The 22,893-nt window shown below is 36.8% G+C and overlaps 1 protein-coding gene across 1 annotated transcript; it reads right to left on the reverse strand.

Moving 5' to 3' along the window:
- Positions 1 to 8,068: 8,068 nt before the first annotated feature.
- LOC103269819 (small integral membrane protein 15-like) lies at positions 8,069 to 8,383 on the reverse strand. Its single transcript, XM_008067379.1, has one exon. The coding sequence runs from the start codon at positions 8,381 to 8,383 to the stop codon at positions 8,069 to 8,071; it is 315 nt and encodes a 104-aa protein (XP_008065570.1).
- Between the last annotated feature and the right edge of the window lie 14,510 nt (positions 8,384 to 22,893).

The raw sequence follows: 22,893 nt of genomic DNA on the forward strand, positions 1-22,893 counted from the left end.
TTATTTATATAATTATTATTATTATATGGTTGGGGATACTTACAAAAGAATTCAAACTATTAGGTGAACGAGATGGGATTTTTCAAATTCTCTCAGATCGCAAAACCCTTTCATTCTTGCATCTCCCTGGTAACTTCAAGATGAAATGAAGGAAAGGCATTTACCTGTGGAAGAAGGTACTGGCAACTTATTATCTTCAACCATATCAAACAAGGAAGAAAAAAAATCACTCCTCTTCCTGCTTCTGCTGTTGCTGCTGATGCTGCTGTTACCACCTCCACTGTGACTTTTGTTAAGACATCTGCGAGGGACCACAGCTTTTTCCCCTTGCCAGCCTATTCTTTCCCTTAATAATAATACGCTGAGAAGAATCTTAAAACCTAAAAGTAACAAAGGTAACCGGGCCTTGATAAAGTTTTACTAAGGATGCCACCGCTGGCTGAGGAACACACATTTCACTCTGCTCTTCCCTGAAAATTATCTCTTGATCTCAGACCCATATTGTTTGCGTTCAGAGCACCATACTGGAAAGGAATTGAGTCCCAACATTCTTATTTTGGTTCATTATAAAAAGGTACATCTTGCCAAGTTACCGACTGATTCTTAATTAGAAATCATGGTATCATATACTAAAATAGGTGACTTACCTTTTCTCTCACGACTGCAGTATGGCGGATCTATTTTCAGAGAACACATCACATGGCCTTCGTAAGCTTGCATGATCCACCCACATAGAGAACTTAAAGCCCCAATGGCATCATCTGGCCTGGAAAAATTTGCGCTAGGATGTTGGGGACCTGCGTTTTGAAGAAAGAGCTCAACAACTCTATCCATAGCACAAAGGTTAAAACACTCGTTACAGTTTGGAAAATTTCAGACTGTCATCAATAAATCTTCAGATTATACTAGAGTCCCACACTCTTCCTGGCAGGCGTGGCCTCTTGTAGTGAATTATTTTCTGAAGGTTGGAACTCTTCAAGACTTCTTGAACTCCTGCTGAACCAGCTGTAATCAGACGCAGATCCAAGTGCTCCTCTGCTCAAAGTCAAACTTGGGAGCTGAGATTGGGTGGGAGGAAAACCAGGTATATCCAGAAAACCATCTTCCCAAGGAGACCTCCTGTAACATCTCAAATTTGGGACCAGTCAGAAGGGGCTTTGAGGGGGAAAACTGATATGGAAGACGGGTGGGAGTGGGTTAGGGTGTGGGATCTGCATGTCCTTGTTCTGATGGCTATCTCGAGTCCACCCATCCCTGGGTTTGACCAGCACCCTTGTGGCTGCAGCCAGGTGGTGGACCCATCATCCACGAATCCCTACAGGCGGCAGAGCGATGGCATCAGGCTCAGGCCTAATTTCTTCTAGGGTTCGCCTCTGGAGTGCTCGGAGGCCTGGACTGGCCATTCTGGTCGTGGCCAGGTCCCTAGGCTCTCCCTAAGCGGTGAACATTCCGCAGCCGGGCCTTCCTCTCCAGCCTGCGTGAAGATGAGCCGTGGGCATATCCCCTCGTGTGATGCACATCGCGGACTCCGCAGGGGAGGGCTGGGAGGGGCCGCGGGACAAGGTGCGCAGGTGGGGCGGTGGGTACACTTAAAGCCCAGGCTTCCTGGCCATGGTACGGTGCATCCCTGTAACCAAAAACCATTTGTAGTCCCTAAAGCTCTGGAAAAACAAACAAAGCCCAAACAGGCGAATTCCTGGAATTTCTCAGAAAGCACGAGTGAGAGCCGTTGGGGAGGCCGAGGCGAGTGGATGGCCTGAGCCCGCGGGTTCGAGATCCGCCTGGGCAACTTGGCGAGACCTCAGCTCTACAATAAATCAAAAATCAGCCGGGCGTGGTAGCACACACCTGGCTACTCAGAAGGCTGAGACGGAAGGATCGCCGGAGCCCAGCAGGCGAGGCTGCGGGGGCCGGGAGCGGCCGCTGCCCTCCAGTCTGGGCGACAGAGTGAGACTCCAACTGAAAAAAAACAAAAAAAATCGAGGCCGGGGACAATCGCTCATGTCTGTAATCCCAGCACTTTGGCAGGCAGAGGCGAGAGGATGGCCTGAGCTCAGGAGTTCGAGACCACCCTGAGCAACATGGCGAGACCTTGTCTCTCCAATAAATAAATAAATGTAGTTGGGCATGGTGGCACATGCCTATAGTTCCAGCTACTTGGAAGGCTGAGGCTGAAGGTTCTCCTGAGCCCAGCAGGTCGAGGCTGCAGTGGCCATGAGTGTGCTACTGCACTCCAGCCTGGGCAACAGAGTGAGACTCCAACTCAAAAAAAAAAAAAAAAAAAAAAAGCACTAGTGAGGCAAGAGTACCTAGAGGGAGAAGGAAAAAAAAATGCTTCAAGGACAATTTTAAAGCTGAAGCTAAAGACCAGTGGATAGGGTCCATTGGGAGACTGAATTCTCAGTCACTGCCTCGTTCCTGAGATCCAAATGTCATCTAAATTCCCCGTGGGGCATCGTGGAGACCCAGACTGGTTCCCTTCCCTCCGGACACAACCTCTGGCCAGGGCTGGGCTCTGGAGGGCGTGCGTCTTCCCCGTAGCGAGTGAGGTCTGGGATGCAGGTGACCCGGCATAGCCATTCTTAATCAGGGTCCTTGTGCGCACCGTGTTGGAATCTGAATGATCCGCTTAAGGGCTTTGGTCCTAAAACTGCTTGCTGCGAGGCCTGGAGGGGTGGATTCTTCCCTGACCTGCCGACCTGGGAGTCTCCAGCCAGTTTTACCCAACCCCTGTCTTTCCTGGCTGGACCTCCGGGTGACTTCTTTGGGACAGGTAAGCGTTCCCAGCAGGCAGCCCTCTCAGGTTTGGGGCTGCCGTGTTACATCTGCGTGTGTACAAGTTTAATTTAAGGCAGAATCTTAATTGTGCTGAATTCTTTAGAATCCAAATCCCTCATGGCCGTTTCTCGGTCAGCCGGAGATGCCAAGTTTGTATGACCAAAGAGGAAATACAGTAACTCTAAAAGCTCTAATCTTGCATAATTGTTGAAAAACTCACACCCCCTCGTCTGTTAAGGAGAGTGTTGCCTCTCTGAATTCTATCCATCGTGAGGCGTTCAAACTGCTGTTTTACTTAGCTTTCATGAAAACGCACAAAGAACACCATATTATGTTTAGTCATTCTAGGATTGACAGAAAATAAAGTACGAGATTTGTTCAAAACCTCACACAGAATATAACGACAGCAAAAATTTCCCATTGACAAGAATCTTGCCAAGCTGCGAAGCAATGGCATTCTCTCTTAGTGCCAGTGAAGCCACGTTAAAATAAATAAAAGTACAATCTCTCGGCTAATTTAGTGGCATAAACAGCGAGTGCATTAAAAAATACCTGATGGTTTAATAAATTATGAGTTTCTCATCACTCATAATAGCCTTCATTTGCAAGTAGATGCATAATTTTAAAATATAGGGAGAATTTGAAAAGGTGATCAATTTTCTGCACAAAGAGAAATACATTTCCCAGAAGTATACACTACTTAAATTTTGCATTTACTTTTTTTTTTTTTTTTTAAGAAAAGAATGAATAAATGCAGGGAAAAAAGCATTTAAATACATATGATTAGAAAGCATTCATATAGGCATTGCATAAATAAGGACCTTTAAAATAATTAGATAAATGTTAAAACAGGAGGAAAAAAACACCTTTTCCCTGTATCAATTATCTTTCAACATTGCAAATATTTACTTGTTCATTTTATTTGTTTATTTATTTGTTCATTTAGGTGGTGTTGGGGGTGGGTCAGGGACTTACTCTGTCACCCAGGCTGGTGCAGTGGTACGATCATGGCTCACGGCTCACGTAGCCTCAACCTCCTGGACTCAAGTGATTCCCCTGTCTCATTGCCCCACAGTAGACGGATGACAGGTTAATTTTTTTTTTTTTTTTGGAGCTGAGATCTCACTATGCTGCCCAGGCTGGTCTCCAAATCTTGGACTCAGGCAATCCTCCCACTTCAGGCTCCAGAGTGTTGAGATGACAGGTGTGAGCCACCACACCTGGCCCTGTTCATTTGTTTTATGTCTACCTCTTTCTATGCATGTATGCTACATAAGGTCAGAGAACAGTTTGGGGGGGAATCTCTAAGATAGATACACCCAGGACATTGCTTGGTAAATAATTATGCATTGAATACAATGGATTAAAATGTTTTTTAAAAATTTAATCTCGCCGCGCCCGGTGGCTCAGCCTGTAATCATGCGCCTTTGGGAAGCTGAGGTGAGTGGATTGCCTGAGCCCACGGGTTCGAGACCCGCCTGGGCAGCGAGACCTCATCTCTACAATAAATCAAAAAATCAGCCGGGCGTGGTAGCGCATGCCTGTAATTCCGGCTACTCGGTGGCCAGGAGCGGCCACTGCACTCCAGTCTGGGCGACAGAGTGAGACTCCAATTCAAAAAAAAAAAAAAAATTTAATCTCTCCGTCATTTGCAATAAATGTGACTTTACAGCTTGCTTTCTCATGCCCTGGTAGTAAAGATAAAAGTAAAATACAAGTTTTTAAAGATCCTCTTGTTTTTTCTCTCTTGACCTTAGTTCTGTTCCATGTAAGCCAAGTTTTGAGTAGAAAACCTCTTATAGGAGTACTGATCCACCAATGTTGTGTGTGTGTGTGTGCGCCTGCGCACCTGTGCACTATGTTTAATGAGACAATATGATATTTACCCAAAAAAAGTCCTAAATAAAGGAAATTTCTGTTTCAATAATATCCAATTTAAGTTTAATTTCACCTTTGTTATTTCAAAAACAATTTCATCTACAAATATTGCTTTAGTGCCCATGAAAATGCAAGTGCTATTTATATAACATAGAAGAACTAAGAAAGCATAAAGCAGGCATGATATTCGCTCACAATTTACAATTTAATCACAAACCTAGACAGATTATCGATAAGCTAAATTTTGAACATTACTCAGCAACAGGGTTTCTTTGAGAATTAAATGAAGCACGATATTCAGGTTTTGAACTATCACCACAAGAGATTATTAAAGGATGTATAATTTCTTATCTACTATCAACAGTGTATCAGGGTTACTATCTCAAAAATGACATCCTCAGTCTTAAAAATATACATTTATAAAATGGTTACTGTACTAGATTGGGGTGCTAATTATTCCAGTGAATAGTGTAGTGTGTGTCATGCTCACAGACAAGTTATCTCGCTCCAATTGTTTGTCCTTATTTTAAAATATTCCTTATTTTCCATATTCTTATCAGAAATTTTCCATGCTAGAGGTGGAATTGACATAAATGAATGAAAAGAAATAATGAAAAATAAAGAGTAGCGATAATGATGTCTTAAACTTTGTGTATCTAGAAAATTCTGAGAAACTAAAAATTCAAACTATGTTTTGAGAAATGGAAGACATAACCATCAATGGGGAATTTTTAACAGAATTAAAATTCAAATTTTAAGTATTTAATTAAAATTAAACAGTTTCCTGGAAAACTGATGTATATTTTATGTAATGAATAGCTTCATTTTTAGGAGTATGAAGCCGAAGCAAGCTTTTGGATTATCATTGATTCTTTCTCTTTTTTCGAGTGGAGTCTCACTGTGGCCCGGGCTGGAGTGCAGTGGCACACTCACGGCCACCTCAGGGTCCACCTTCTGGGCTCCAGCTATCATTGATTCTTAAAAGGTGCCTGTACAGAAAGTCTCTCTGTCTCTCTCTCTCTGTCCCTCTCTGCCTCTGTCTTTCTCTGTCCCTCTCTCTGTCTCTCTCCCTCACTGTCCCTCACTCTCCCTGTCTCCTCTGTCTCTCTCATCTCTCTGTCTTTCTATGTCTCTGTGCCTGTCTTGCTGTCTCTGTCTCTGTCCTTCTTTCTCTCTGCTTCTCTCTCTCCCTCGAATATTTTTCTTAATCCTTTTCTTCTTTCATTTATTTCTCATTTTGTCGTTTTTGTTCTTATTTCCACTCACACACTTATACCTTCTGTTTTATTCTTGTCTTTCTCATTAAAAGCAGTTTATGAGGGTATTTCTTCTTAATGGATTGCAAATTCCTTTTAAGAGAAACTCTTGTCAATTAGCAAAATAATAAGTTGTTTACTTCAATGCACAAGTAAGTATTATTGGTAAAACTAAAGAAGAGTCTATGCTGGCATGTTGAGTAAGTCTTCCTTGTGTAAATATGAAAATAGCACTTATCATTCTTTTAAATCCCATCCATAGATTTTTTTTTTAAAGTAAAAGATAGAATTTGAATATTTTGGTTTGTGTAAAAATGTTAAGTAGCTTGGAAATGTATACATTGCTAGAAACTTGTATTTACAGGTAAGAGTATTAGGTAGGCGGAGCACTTAGAACAATTCAATTCACAAAAAGTCAGAATCATGAATTTGGTGATATAAACATCTTTATAAAATAATGCAAATATAAATAGTATAAAAGGTAAAATGCACAACCCCCCATCTCGCAACTACTTAGCTTAAAAATGAAATAGAATCAATACAGTTGAACTATTTTATACCTGCATCTGATACCTGCATCTGCCCTCTCCCTAAAGGTCATCTCCGTCCTCAATATCGTCACATCTGTATACCTGTATTTATGTCATCTAGCTATATTTATCTACATGTGTATTAAATCAGTAATGTGAAGTTATATTTAAATGCTTTTAAGTTTTATATTCATTTTATATTGTCATATTTTCTTGGAGATATTTTAAATATTGATCTATTCAATGTGATACTTTACATTTGTAGATTTTCTAACGTTAAATCATTCTTGCATTTCTGGGATTAATTCAACTTGATTATATTTTACAAACAATCATATTCACACATATGTATGGATATATAAATGCATGTAAACAGAGAAAAGAGGGCTTCTGATTTTTTTTTACAAAATTATCAAATTTATTTCAATATCTAGTTTCATTTTTAAATTAGAGCTGTTTGACAATTTTTTGTAACTTAAAATTCACTATCAGGTACAGAAAACAATAAGCTATTAAATACTGATAGTGAATAAAATTACTGGACCATGCATTTATAGTAAAAGTCATACTAACTAGTAAAAAACTTCCAGTTATACTACTTAACTTGAAGGAAACATCCTTTAACTTCTGATTATAGCACATTCTCATTTTGAAATAATTTATCCCTTCACTCAATTACTACTGTACCTCAAGAAAATGTCTATCAATTTCAAGTCTTTCTTTCCATTTATGAAAACTTAACTTATTCTTTAAGAATTCTTTAAAAGAAATCTAAAATTTTCATTTTCACTTTGAACTTGTTTAATCACAATGTACTGGACATTACTACCACGTGAATTAAAACAAAGAATGGAATAAAAATCTAAAGTGGTGTCTATATAATCAGCAAATTATCTGATAAGACATTTTAACTATTTCACAGTTCTTCTTAGCATAAAAATAAACTAGTTCCAAGGTACAACAGTGTTTGGCATTTTTGCTGCAAGCTATAAATCATGCTACTCTTCTTAACAAATCATCTCTAAGAAAACGGCAGTGTTTGTGAATATTAAAATGTTACATCCAGTAAGTGGTATTCTACATTGAAAAGAGAATTATTTATAAAATTATGTTTTAAAAAATGCAAACTACTTTTATAATTACCAGTTGTCTCAAGGGCTAAAGTAAGAAAAATGCAGCAAGTAAAACTACTCAATATTTTGCCTTGAGAAAGCTAGAAATGATTCTATTCTAATAAGCAATAACGATAAAAGATATGATTAATATACTGTATCTCTTTTAAGCCAAAGCACACTTTCCACCCCAGAAAGGACAATTCTGACTTTAACATTCTTAATTTTCTTTGGGCAGAACAAGACCACATTGTAAATAGGGCTCATCTGAATAGAGTTCCTAATCTAAAATCATTTTTCCCCACAGGATGTTGTCATTTCAGTACATAAAAGGCTAAGTGGCAAAAAACTAAGTTAGTTATAAAGAATTTATACCACAAAAGTTGCTAATTTACAAAAACTGCCAATAGCTACCAACCAACTTCTATACCCAAGCCTAAAATTTACTACAGTATTGAGGTCAGAAATAACATGATTCTTTGTTTGGTCGAATTTCACTGACTAAATAATACTGTCAAGAAATGCATTTAAGAAACCTTAGTAGGTCCTTCCAAAGCCGCATCATTTCCAAATTATTTTCCTCTGGTTGCAGAGTCTGTTCATTCTTTGGATCCTTTTTTAGCCGTTTAGCTGCTGCATTTTCTTGACGTCTTTGCTTCTTCTTTTGCTCCTTCTCCCTGGCCTCAATCATTCTGACCCATTTCCAAGACAGTAGAGCACTTGCTAGGAGCAGGGGGGTAAGAGCCAAAATAACCGTCGTGAGCAGGCCATCTGGGTCCTTGGCAGCCCATTCCACCACATACTGAGCCCAAGCCTTTGTATCAGACATCTTTGCAGCCATCTTAGGAAAACTTATGCTTGAGTCGTGTGATCTCTAACTTTGTCCTGGTGATCAGTGAGCCAGTGTCAGGTTCGGGTGCCCCTTGGTTGTCTGTCTAGTTCGACTGTGGACTTCTGGAAGAAGGCTTACCTTCCTCAAGGACCGCAGGCCCACAGGGGGTGCGTTGACCCCCCTCTTGGCCTCAGCCAGCACACGTAGTGGGCAGGGCCCGCAGAGGCGGGGGTCCCAGGGGACCCAGGGGTGCAGCCCTGCCACACCTTGCGCGGGGACAAACCTCGGCGGCGGCCACCACCAGCCTCCCCTATTTCGCTCCCGGGCTGGGAGCTCCCTTGCAACTCACCCGGGCTCCTGATGTCGTTTGTAATCGTTTAAAATGTTATCTCGCCTGTTGTCATCAGTGATCAGTGATATTGTCTTGTAATGGTCACTTGATCGTGCGGTGCTTTCCCGAGTTTTTTTTTTTTTTTTTAAATCAAATGATACTGGTCTCATGAAGCTAGTTTGGCATTTTATGCTCGTTAGTTTTCAGATTTGGAAGTAACTGTTCCTTAAATGTTTAGTGGCGCCTCCATATAAAACCCTATGTGCCTGTTGTTCTTTATTGCAGACTTTTCAGTACATTATTTTAAAATGCACGTGTTAGTGGGTCACTGTACAATATCACAACTAGCTAATTCCTGGACATTCTCTCACTCACCCTCCCACCCAGGAACCCTTGATACCGACTGGCCGTCTGTCCCAATACTTCATTTTTCCCCTTCCCCGACAATCACAGATTTACTCTCTGTCTCTATGCATTTGCATATTTCAGACATTTCATGGAGCAAAGTCAGACCATCTGTGGCCTCTTGCGTCTGCCTTCTTGTACCTGAGAAAGTGGTTTTTTTAAAAAAAAATTATTTTATTCTAAAAATGTGGGGTACAAAACAGAAGGTATCTCATATCAGAGAGTAATCCTGGGTTCTGTGGCTCAGAATAAGTAAACTTCCATATTGTTATGTTGGTCCAGCTAACAAACTACAGTTATTTCTGCTGCTTCATAGATAGAGTAGAGAAAATGCTTTTAAAGTGCATTCATACTGTAGCATGCAACCATGCGTTATCTTTTGTGGCCACATGCTATTCTGTCGTATGGACATGCAGCCCTTTGCTTATTCGTTCATTAGCTGATGGACGTTTAGGTTGTTTCTGCTTTTTGGCTATTATGAATACTGCTGCACTGAACCTTTTTTCTGCATGAAAAACGTGTTTTTTTCAAGCTTCGTAGGCACATGCTTAGGAGTGGAACTGCCAATTCTATGTCTAACTTTTGGAGCAGCTGTTGGATTTTCCAAAGGGGCTTCGCTGTTTTACATTCTCCCCAGCAGTGAGGAAGGTTCCAGATTCTCAGCATCCTCACCAAACTTCTATGTATTTATTTATTTATTTATTAAAATTTTAGCCAGGTGACATCTCATTTAGTCTTTCTCTCTCTCTTTCTCTTTTCCTCTCTTTCTCTCTCTCTCTCCTCTCTCTCTCTTTTTCTTTCTTTCTCTCTCTCTCTCTCTCTCTCTTTTTCTTTCTTTCTCTCTCTACTCTATCTCTCTCTCTCTCTCTCTCTCTCTCTCTGTCTCTCTCTCTCTCTCTCTTTCTCTCACACACTCTCCCTCTCCCCTTCTCCCTCTCCCCCCCTTCCCCCCTTTCCCCTTCCCCCCTTCCTCCTTCCTTCCCTCTTCCTCACCTCCCCCACTCTTCCTTTGAGCCAGGGTCTTATTCTGTCTCCCAGGCTGCAGTACATGGATCATTCCTCGCTCCCTTCAGCAACCTCAGTCCCCTGGACTCAAGCAATCCTCCCATCTCAGCCTTCTTAGTAGCTGCATGTGTCTTCAATCCAGCTAATCATTTAGGTGGGTTTTGATTTATTATTTCCACTATTATTAATAATGTAGACTATTTATAAATGCTTGCATCAATCATTTGCGTATTTTCTTTGAAGAAATGTCTATTCAAATCTTTTGTCCATTTTTAAATTGTTTGTCTTTGTATTGTCAATTTATGAGTTTTTCATTATTTTAGATACCAACCTGTTATTAAATATATGGTTTGGATTTATTTTCCTCATTAGGTGGGCTGATTTTCACTTAATTGATACTGTTTTGCTTTGTACTTTGGTGTACAAAATTTTTTAATTTTTGTAAGGGCAGATTTATCTTTCTTTTAATTGATTGTGTTTGTGGTGTCATATCTAAAATAACTTTGCCTAATTAAGGTCATCTAGATTTTTTTTTCCTCTGAGTTTTACAGTGATACTTGATCTATTTTCAGTTATTTTTGTATGCGATATGAGGTAGAGGGTTCTAATCTAATCTTTTTCTTATGAATATCCAGTTATCTCAGCATTGTTGGTTGAAAAGACCAATGTTTCACCATGATCGTGATGCTGTTGTTGTAGGTCAGTGGACCATAGATGCATGTATTTATTTCTGGATGCTCAAGTTTATCCCACTGGTTTATCTTTGCTGTGTGCTGAAAAATTATTCTTTCTTTTTCCTAATATTAATTTTTCATTCATCCTGTCTATTTTTTCCATTTGAGATACCAATGAACATGAACTGAACAGGTTACACTTTTTTATTTTTTACTGCTTTCTCTCCTTCTAATCGAGATTCCAGTCATAAATTTATTCTGTAGCTTGTTCAAAATTCTGTTTACTCTATCCACTGAGCTTTTATTTTCAGTGATAACAGTTTATGCCTTTTTTGATATTTAGAAACTGCATTAGAATTTTAAAAATCACCCTCAGGATAGCAATTTTAATTATTTTATTTCTGTCAATGTTTTAAAACAATATTTATACCATCACAAATTACATTTGATTTCAGAGTTTGAAATTTCTGGGTTTGTAGTTCTGCTGTTTCCTTTAATGACAACTCCAACTCATAGTATTTTGTTTTTGGCTTATGTTTGAAAAACTTTTATTGTCAATGCATGCTAACAAAGTAAGCATTTACAATAAAGAATGTTTGGAAATAGCACATTTCTGAACTTCCCTATATCCTTTTGCTAGGCCAGTTTGATACGGGAATTATCCTAAATTTCTATGATTCCTGGAAAGATGGAAAACATCAAATTGTGATGACTTGTCATTTGCGACTCTGATGTGTACTCTCTTGTTTGCAGAAACTTTTTTCACTTTTGGCACATGTGCTTTTGTAATAATAGAGATGCCATGAAAAGTTGCTATTTATTAACCTTACAATTATGTGTATCAACAAGGTAAAATTGCATTTAGGTCTCTGCCTATTATTTATGCCCCTTTTTACTGTATTTGATTTATCTCAATATATATAAGTTTTGACATTCCTTAGAGAGAATATGTTTTTTCTTTAAATTAATTTAATTTGTTTGCAAAATTACAAGATCACATAGCTGGTGTGATGAACTCACAAACTACTGAATGTGAATGAGGCTGTGGTTAATTTTTTCTTTATTTTATTCTCTTAACTATCCCCTCCCCCTGCACCATCTCTCTTGATCATGGATTCTTTTCTTTTTTTTCTTTGTATTAGAGGTCAAAAGGATAATATATTATGCAGTCACCGTTTTTTCAAATATGATTTTGCTTTTCTACTGATCACCTTAAATACAGTCCAACCCTTCAAGAGTTTCAAGTTTATGGAAGAGTATCATGTCTAGCTTTCCACCCCAAAATGCTTGCTCTTGCCATTAAAGTGAAATTCCCTATGTCTCCACTGTGGACAAATTCTCCAGACTCAATGATACCACTGTGAATTTTGTTTCCTCCTTGGAAAGATCATTTAAGTATGTAGTAAAGAAGTTTCAAAAAATGTTATACAGAAATATTTGTGTTCTGTAGTATATATTTCTATAGATTTCAGAATATTTCATGTTACTGCTACAATCAGATATCACATTTATTTCGTAAAGACTATGCATAATATGAAATATATAAAATATAATTTTCAATAATTGACAATATTATTCATGTATTGTGTTGTCCATTTAGATCTTTATTTTAGATAATGCTAGAGTGACACTTATCTTTTTAAAAGTACCATATGTATACATTTAAAAAAATATCCTGTTTACATTTTACCATCTCTTTAGTTAGGAATTCTTGAAGAATTTTTCAGTTCTCGTAATTGTTTTTATTCAAATTTTAATTTCTTTGGAAATGACGTAAGCGTTACAATAAAGAGAATGTTGGATTTGACTTCGTGACGTAATCTTTAATTTTATACATTTTGAATTTTTAGTTTTTATGGGTATGTATTATTTGTACATATTTATAGAATACATGTGATATTTTGATAAAAGTGTACAATGTGTAATAATCAAATCAGGGTAATTGGGATATCTATCACAAGTATGTTATCATTTCTTGGTGTTAGAAATATTTCAGTTACATTCTTTGTTTCAAAATGTACAATAAATTATTGTTAACTATACTTGTGCTACCAAACACTAGATCTTACTCCTCTTATCTAAAATATAGATAGTAATGACTAAACTAATAGTATATTGAAGTGCAACTTCTATTAGAGATTTCATATTTTCCTGTTCTTCTTGTTTTTTTTCCTAATCCTATATTGTCTGTTGCTAATACAGTGGTTTAATGTATAATACAAATAGGAAGGCTAGTCTTTATGTTAATACATTGCTTTTCTGGTTGTTAGCAAAATAATTTACTCTTTTTATTTTTAAATTTGTTTTACTGCTAATTTATCACACTGCCCCAAATTTATTTATCACAATATATTGTAACTGATAATGTGTAAATATGATTAATCTTATATGAAGATACTTTTGATCTAGATTTGAATACTAAAATTCATCTGTTTCCACGTGACCATTTAAATCATAATTTAGAAATTAGAGAATAAAATTCTAGAATGTATACTTTTAAAACTTTGTATCATGAACATGTGTACAATACTGTGCTAAATATTGCCTCCAGTTCGAAATCACGACAAAGGCAGAAGCTTTATTTTAAATGGTAATTCCTGGAGTACACTTTCAAAATAAAGATATAATTATCCATTTAAAATGTTATTTTTCTTGTTGTTACTTTAAGTGAAACTTAGAACACTAAGGTCAAGTAGAAAATTTCGATTCTCTTTAATATGTGGTTCTTAACTTTTTATTTGTAGGGAGTTTCCTCAAGGTGGGTACCCAAATAATTCTTCTGTAGATGAAATTATGTTTTAGTTTATAGAAGAGCAAGCTAGTTTATATCAATCCTTCTTAATACACCCAGATGAGCTAGCTGGATTCTAATACAGTGGACAAAGAAAGGTGTAACATTAATTATCAGTTGACCTGCTTTGTTCAAATTTCTACCCAGAGTCTTTCAGTTCTGATATTCTCTTGTATGGTTAGGGTTGGAAATTAAGAACGAACAAACAAACAAAAACAAACAAACAAAAACAAGGCCTCTGTTGAACCAAGACTTTGCTATCTTGGATCCCTGCTAAACAGATTCTTGCCGAAAAATGTCAGGAGGTATATTTGGATCTTAAATCAGAAACAGAAGAAACATGGACAGTGCAGCAACCTCGCGTGAGGAACAGGACTACCCTTTTATAGTGTCCCATCTAAATTATATTTTTATGAAGACCAACCAAGAGATCTTCATTGGTTCATTTCCATTGAATTTATAACAGGAGAAGGATAATAAGAGCAAAAATGTGTAGGCTGTTTCCTGAGAGCTGCACAATGTTCTAAATGTGCTTCTGTTTTCAGGAATAGAAAGTAGGTTTATTCTTATGTTACGGTTGAGGAAACTGAGAAAATAAAAAACTGAAAAACCCCAGTCACTGTCAGATAACTAAGTGCCTGACCTAAAATTAAATCCCTGAAACTGGCTCTGATGATCATGTTTTTAATGACGATTTATAGTGATTTAACCCCTCAGTGTTTATCACTTACTCATTTACTCCTGAGAAACACGAAGAGTAAAGATAATATTGCGATTATCTTATTTCCTTTTTTTGACTTAGGAAGGCAAATTTGTAATTATCAGATTGAAAAACATTTTTGTGGGTAGATCTTTCCAACCAACATAAGGTTTTTATTGTCTCACTGTTGTACTTTTTAATTAAAAGCCTTGTCATTTAAATGTATCATGTTATCACCTAAGGAAAACTAATTACAAACACAATATATATCCATAAATAACTTTAAATTTTAAGTAGAAAAGATTAAAAAGTCATTGCTCTAAAATATACTGTTTAATACACTTTTTATATTTAGAAGTGTTTCAAAGTTTTGTGACATTTATGGGAAATTATAATTTTCTATTGACATGAGAAACCAAATGAAAGTATAAACTCAGTCTGTCAAAAAATAAGTAATACTTTTCAGCAGAACATGTATGCTGATTCTATCTATGATTAAAGTTGTTAGAATAAAAGTGATAACCCATATATAAAGATGCTTTTTTCTCCAAAATAATCAATAGTAATTTTATAACTTAAATCATCTTGTATCCAAGAAAATGAAATTGGAATGTTGGGCGTTTGACCACATGGTTGAACTGAATTATTTCCATTGTTATTGACATTGAACTCTATTTATACTTGACAGAAGACACAGAAGCAAGGGGAAATGTACTGAATCACCAGTCACTAAGAAGGCCTATATTTTATGTTCTTATAAATCCTGGTTTTAAGCACGCAAGTCAATGGACTTTTTAATTTTAATGGCACTGTCATGGCACATGACATGTTTTTGTAATCACTAAATAATTTTTATCTTAAAATATAAATATCAAAATAACTTATCGTTAATAATTTTGTATCATCTACTTAGCTTTTTCCTTCACTATCACACAATATACCCATATAACAAATCTGCATATATAGTCCTTGAATTCAAAATTTAAAAAAGAAAGCAAAACCAAAAAATATCTACCTTTTGTTAAATTTAGCAAGTTTTCTATTTGTGTTTTCAAAGTCGATATTCAATGAGGACTATATTTTGCAGCATTTATTTATCTCAATACAAGTCACACCATCAGCACTTTCTAAAAATGGCTTCATGTGGTGAAAAGAATGTAAATAAGATCAACTTCTGGTGGAAGGCTAAGTATACTGTAGGTGTACAATAAATGATATTTGAGGGAATTTGGCAGCAAATTCAATTTAATCCAATCAACTTTTATTGAGGGTCTAAGCTCTTATAGAGCTAAGGTTATAAAAACGGATGAAAAAGATTGCCTGCAATCCAAGGAAGTTTAAGATCCTTAGCTAGGGACAGACATTTTCATAACTATAGAAAAGTCTATTTTTTCTAAATCATCACATATCAGTCAAGGTTCATAATGCACTAAGTAGCATGTGAGGGCTTAAATAATATGAAATCTTAGCCCTTTTGTTCGAAAAGCTCAAAGTGAATTTTCAAAAATAAACGACAACAAATACCTATTCTATGCAAAGTGCAATAATCCATTTCTCAAGGTTAAGAAATTTATAATGGATGAATGTTGACACAACGTGTGTGTACGTACGTGTCTGTGTATTTCAGGGAAAATGTTTTCTGGAGACAGTGATAGCTCTCCTTTGCCGTCCTGCACGAGTAGGACTTAGACGGTAGAAGTAGAAATAAATTTAATTTTCTTTTTAAGTTGGGGAGGAGCACCAAGAGCTATGGCTTGATGACTGAATGAAATGTAATCAGGAAGTCACAAAGCTTAGGATGCCAGGAAGGATTGTGCAGAGTCTTGCATGATATAGTAAAGTATCTGTTTACGTTAGTTTGTTAGTTTATGTAAATGACAGTAGGACATGAATCATGGCATGTACATTTTACAAACATCACTCTTTTGGTTGTGTAGCGTTCATAGGCTAAAATAACAGAAAAAACACTATGCAATTAAGTATGGTTGAGCTGGATCATAATATATGAAATCAATTTCCATAACCAAGAAGAGGTCAAAAGAGGATGAATTTCCAATAGGTGAATAGAGACCAAAAAAGAAACAGCCCTTAAACACATGAACAGCAAACTCACTAAAGCTTTGTTGATCTTTGAATCTTCAGATGCATAAGATGTATCATACACAGAAGCTTGAGCTTGAAGCAGTCATAGTTTCCTTTAAGAGGCTTCTTTTCTGCCTTTGTCTCAGAACAAAGACCCTGAAGTTCTCCATGGTGTCTGGATACCTTCCTAGTTAGAAGGAATAAATTCTGACCTGCACCGGAGTTAAGAGCTCTGCCTGGCTGAATACTTAGGATGATTCTCTTCACTAGATGATGGGAGTTAAGGATGAAGAGGCAGAAAATGGGACTGGAAGTTCGTTACCACTGTGGTAAATACCTGAAATATCCTACTTTGGGCCCGAATGCTACAACACTGAAAAGAAATAGAATACTATGCAACATGGGACTGTCAACACCCCAAGCTGTTTGTACCATGGTGTCCTCAAAATTTACAATGGTTTTGTTTCACCGTTTTGCAATATTTGGATGTTCCCTTCTGTTACTAAACAATGAAGTCTGTCAAAGTGCATCTGATATCCCAGGCAGCTTGTCGAGGTCCTGAAATTTCCAAATGACTTATCTAGCATAATTTACTGAAACTGGGCCATCTGGTGGATGATATTTGCTCTGGATTATAGCCTGGTTCTACAGCTAATCTTTGATAATTTTCACGCAGCATTCAGAAGTTTCACTCCGATTCTTCTCACTTAGATTTGGTTCCCACTTAAATATTGATGTCGGATTTGAGTTGGCTTGTCTTCCTTTGACCTGATTATTTTGGCAATCGTTGATCTCCCAATATTTCCTTTGATTCTGGTGGGCTCATTTAGCCTAAGCTCAATCTTATTTGCTTCTTAAATACTGCCACACTTACTTTCACCAAACATGTCTTACTTACAGATCAATTAAAAATTTTACTTTTTTCAGTGTGTTTTCATATTTTTCTGACTCTTACTAATATTTTTCTCTCAATACTATTATAACAAATCAAATTGAGAAAGATATAGGGAATAAACATCAATTCCTTTTAGTGTCTTCAATTTCCTTTTTTTAAAAATCATCTTTACAGCCGGGCTCGGTGGCTCAGCCTGTAATCCCGCGCCTTGGGAGGCTGAGGTGAGTGGATTGCCTGAGCCCTCGGGTTCAAGACCCGCCTGGGCAACTTGGTGAGACCTCATCTCTACAATAAAATCAAAAATTAGCTGGGCGTGGTAGCGCACGCATGTAATTCCAGCTACTCGGAAGGCTGAGGCGGAAGGATTGCTGGAGCCCAGCAGGTCAAGGCTGCGGTGGCCAGGAGTGGCCACTGCACTCCAGTCTGGGCGACAGAGTGAGACTCCAACTCAAAAAAGAAAAAAAGAAAAAAAATCATCTTTACTGTCTTATGTCTACTGTTTGTCTTCTAATATACCTGAAATAATTTTTTTAACATAAAGGATCTCAACACTATTAAGAACTTACTTTTTGGGCTACTTTTATACAATGTTATGTTTTTCTTTCAAGTGAACTTATCACCACTATTTGCAAAAGTCACTACCTCCAGCCATCAGCAATACCACACACAACTCTTTGAATGAGTAGCATGGGCTTAATTAAACATTTAAACTAATCTGTTTAGGATCCAACTATTTACCAAAGTAATAGGGTAAATTGCTATGTTACAAAACTAAAAAAAGGTATCAAATTGCCTCTGAACTTTTTTTTTTTAACTGAATAATGGGGTTCAGTTGTTACTGGTTTCAAAGGGCTTTAAAGAACAATATCAAAAAGTATAAGACATCGGTGATAAGAAAGCTATAATTAATAGGAAGAACAACATGTTTGATGACATATACAAAGATGAAAAAAAGTTGCTCATGGGTTTTATAACCTGAATACAATTTATATTCATCAGTATAATGATTTACTAGATTGAAGATTTGTCTTTGAGCAGGTACCTGGTGCTTTAACTATTCTAATTTCTTTCAATTTGTACCTGTAAGTTCCAATTTATGCCTACATTGAATCACTTTCTCTTACTCCCTGGGTCTAAATATATTACATGTAGAAAGTATCTAAATATATAGCACCCAAATCAAATATATTATGGTTAACCTAAATATGTATATATTATGTAACTCTAGGTATTTAAGAATTAATAACATCACAAAAAGCATATTCTGCTAGTTCAAATTTTGAAGTAGAACTTTGTGTAACTAGAGAGGTAATAATGCTTGACATTATAGTGCTTAAATATTAACTTGCAGTAAAATAATGAGTGTTAGAGAAGGCTAAATCTGTTTTTCCATCCTAGCTTTGCCCTTTATTGAGGGATCACAACCAACTTATTTTACCACACTGACTCCCAGTTCCTAATACATAAAATATGAAATGATTCTGAGATGTGTTGGGTCTGAAAACATAACGTAGAGCATGTGAAGCCTGGGCATGCTGAAGACCTTCAACAGTCAAGACCTTCCTTTCTCTTCACCCAACTTACCCCATTACCCTTGCTCAGATCGTGTGTTACTAGGTCGACAAGTTTGAAGCCAGGGTCTCTTTTCTATTAGTCATTGCCTTCCTAGCCATAGCAAAATGGCTTGCTCGTAGGTGGTGAAAGACGGTACTGTGAGTTGAAGGAAAGAAATGATGGAAGGCGTAAGAAGGAAGACATTTCCATAGAAGAACTACAGTTTCACACTCTATTAAAAGCAGAAATGAATGTGCACTGATGATTTCACATCGATACCATAATTATCTTTTAAAAATGAAAATCAAAAGTAAACTTATGCTTCTTTCTCTGCATGAAGTTGTCTCAAATAAAATTTCTTATTTTTCCTTTTATCAATCCTTTAAATATCACTTTTGAATATATTATATAAGTGAAAAAAACCAGCCAAGAAGATAAATGTCCTTTAGTTTAGTCCTGATGTAATTCATTAATAAATAATTGTGCAAATCCGAGCAGATAGAGCACATTAAAGGACACAAAACACATGTATTTTCATGTTTATTTGTTACTCTGAAAAGTATGTACTATTATCCCCATTTTAAAGATCAAAGAACTGAGGTTACTTTGTGCATGTGTCTGTTTAAGAGAAAGAGATAGGGGGTCTCACTTTGTTGCCCTGACTGGTCTTGAGCTCTTGGTCTCCCATGTTAGTTTCTCAAGTAGCTGGGATTACAGTCACGACCCAGCTCTCAGGGTAACATCTGTATTCCGCAGTGAGTAAATTCGGATTTAGAATTTGAATCTAAGTCTGTCTAGCCTTTGGATTCTCCACTAGCCATGATCTATCCTGGCTGTACCCAGATTTGAATGAAAAGTCTGACTCCTAAGGCATTGCTATTTTTATTATAACATGAATAGCAATTGATCACAAGATATCATTAATTATGAATCATTTTTGAATATTAAATGTTGCTATGACTTATATAAACATTTGTTCAGTTAAGCTATGTCAAAATGCTAAAAATGCATTTGTCCCAGAGATCAAATGAATTAGCTAAATAATGCTGGAACATCACATCATAAATCAAAGATTAAACAGAAAAAATAATTCTAAAGTTTGATTAGAAAACTGTATATAAAATAATGTGTCTCCTGAAGAATTTTCAAAATGCATTCATTTCTACATAGATAAAAGCAGAAAGATTATCATATTGAAAAACTTTGAAACCGCTAAAGCACATCTTAGCAATTGTCAAAAAATCGTTCTTGGAGAATGAAAAAATTATCTTAAATACTGTAGTGTTTGTGAGGGGAATGATATTTAGTTTATTTGTCACAGGAAGACAAACTAAATATTGTAAAGTAGAGTATTCCAACTATACTGGTGAAAATTGAAATTTCAGTAAACTCAAACAGAAAATGGATGAAACATGATAATATAGTTTAATCTACATTATTTGGGTAAGTATATTTCTATTCTTAAGAATTAGGCCATTTGCAATTTGACATGTCAAGTATTAAAAGGCTGTTTTGGAAAGTTAGGAATTTAGCCTCCTAACCTTAAAGTGACCCACTCTAGAGGAAAATGTCTACGAAATGTGGGATTAGGCTCTACCCTCAAGGAGAGGACCTCCTTTTGGCTTATTTTATATCTCAGAGATGGCATTTTGGGTTTTCTTGCAACTTGGAATTGAAAAATAAAAGCAAATTGTTGTTGAGTGTTTTCAAATGAAGTTTCTATTCAGCATAGTGATTTTCTTCACCAGCAAAGAGAAAAGTAAGAAATTTCTTCTTAGAAAATAGTGTAGGTGAAGGGAAAATTGATAAAATTTGAGTAGTTTCACAGTGTTCTGGCTCCTCAAGATTTCACAGTGGGTTAGAGTTCTCTCTTACAAGTTGCTTTATATCTCCTTGACTGAAACATGTCAAAAGAAACAACAAAGAGTATCTCTTAGTGCCTTGCACAATTTACTGGATGAAGTTATCCAACCTGTATAAAGCTTGAACCTCAAACATGACGAGTAGGGTATCTCTCACAGGATGACCTAAAAGGAAGTTTGGAGAGAAGCTCCACATTTTCAGAGTGCTTATATGTTCTAGAGTTATATCTCTGAACAGTTTCTAGCTTGTATATTGAAACACCAAACTTCCAGAAGATACACATGTAACCAAATTCAACACGTATATCGGTAACTTTGGAACGCCAGCCATTTGGAAAGGCATTGCTTGCCTTATCTTATTCTGGCATTAAATGATCATGACTGTGTTTAGCTGAAGGAACAAATGTAATATTTTCCCTCTGGAAAAAAAGTACCCAGTCTAATGAATAATAATTAATAAAAGAAAAATAAGTAAAATAGTATTTCAATTGCTCCCGTATTAATTGAATTAGAATTTAAATAAAAGTGAAATTAAACTTGCTTAGGTGGAATGCACATTCAACCCATGGGTTTCCTTGTAAAAGGCACTCGGAGAAAGAATCTTCCCTCTAAACCGACTCCAAAGTGCAGGGGTGGATGAAGCGGAGTTTGGGTCACAGCTCGGTCACATCATCCCGGCGTGATCCTGTCCCAGTTGTATCTCAGAATTTCTAGTCTTTTCTGTGCAACATTTCAATCATAGTATGTAACTTGCAGTGTGATGAGAGGATGGTCGATGATGTCTAGAATCTACTTAACAGTGATAGATTGAAAGTAGTTGACAGATGGCAAGTATGTGCTGGGGAGAGTTTTATTGGGAGGTGACAGTTCATTCAGTCCTTTCACTCTTTAAGCAGCTACCATGTCTTGTGATTAAACACGCTTGCAGACACAATCCCTGTTCTCAAGGGCAGGTATAAATTATAATTATAATTCAGAATCATAACTGCGATGGTAGACTTAAGTAGAAAGAGAAAAAGTTCAGAGAGAGAGCAAGGAAGAATTGGATTCGGCTCCCCAGAGTAGATGATGCTTGAGTTAACTCATATGTAATTCATTAATAAATATTTTTTGGGAAAAACCGTATTTTTCGTGAATGCCTATAAATATTTTGTTATTAGCAGGATGTAACAATAAGACAAACAGCTGGAAAACTAAAAGAGCTTATGCAGCTGATACACAAAGAGGTGTGAAAACGCATCATTATAATAAATATTAATGGCATATTCATCCAGACTCACTATAAGAGAGGAACTGTGTAGTCTTCACATTTACTTTTAAACTGACTATTTCTTTCTATCCTTAATAAATTTAGTTGATATTGCAGCCTAAACAAATTTTCATTGAAGAGAGCAGATATACAGAAGAATTCTATATCAATAGTAATCATTCTTTTGTGAAATTTGACTGTAATTAATGACTGCAGTCAAAACCAAAGATAATCAGTGGAGAGGAACAGTGTTTAACTGCAAGTTGTGCAGAGGTACACACCTTTGGTTGGAATCCAGCCTTTGTGGCCGGCTCTCTGGGTGGTGATGGGAGAGTTACTTAACCTTATTAGTGCTTCAATTCCTTTATATTTAGTACATTCACCCAGTGTTGTGATGATTAGATTAATCAATGTTAGTAAAGTAACAAGTAATGTCTAGCACAGAGTAAGTGCTACATTTCTGTGTGTTAAAAAAATCTTCTTGAAAGAACATGATTTTGTTTTTAGTTTGTTTTTTTGTGGGGGTTTTTTGAGTTGGAGTCTCACTCTGTCGCCCGGGTTGAGAGCAGTGGCAGGATCACAGCTACCGCCGCCTCAAACTCCTGGGCTCAGGCGATCCTTCTGCCTCAATCCTCTGAGTAGCTGGGACTACAGGCAGGCACCACCATGCCTGGCTAATTTTTTGTTTTCTTTTTGTAGACCTGAGGTTTCGCCATGTTGCCCAGGCTGGTCTTGAACTCCTGTGCTCAAGCTATTCTCTTGCCTCCGCCTCCCAGGATTACAGGTGTGAGTCACCGCACCCAGTGGATTTTGTCAGTTTCTTGAAAATTTAAAAACAACAAAGCAAATTTTAGTTGGGATATGTTGGGAAGGAAAGGAACATGTTTTCCTATTCTTGAATATGCTTATCCTTGAATAGCAAAGGGTAGTTACCCAGCAACACTCAGCCTTTTTCTAAA

The sequence above is a fragment of the Carlito syrichta genome, unplaced genomic scaffold (genome assembly GCF_000164805.1).
Source record: "Carlito syrichta isolate Samal-C Ts95f unplaced genomic scaffold, Tarsius_syrichta-2.0.1 Scaffold309493, whole genome shotgun sequence".
Taxonomy (NCBI): Eukaryota; Metazoa; Chordata; class Mammalia; order Primates; family Tarsiidae; genus Carlito; species Carlito syrichta.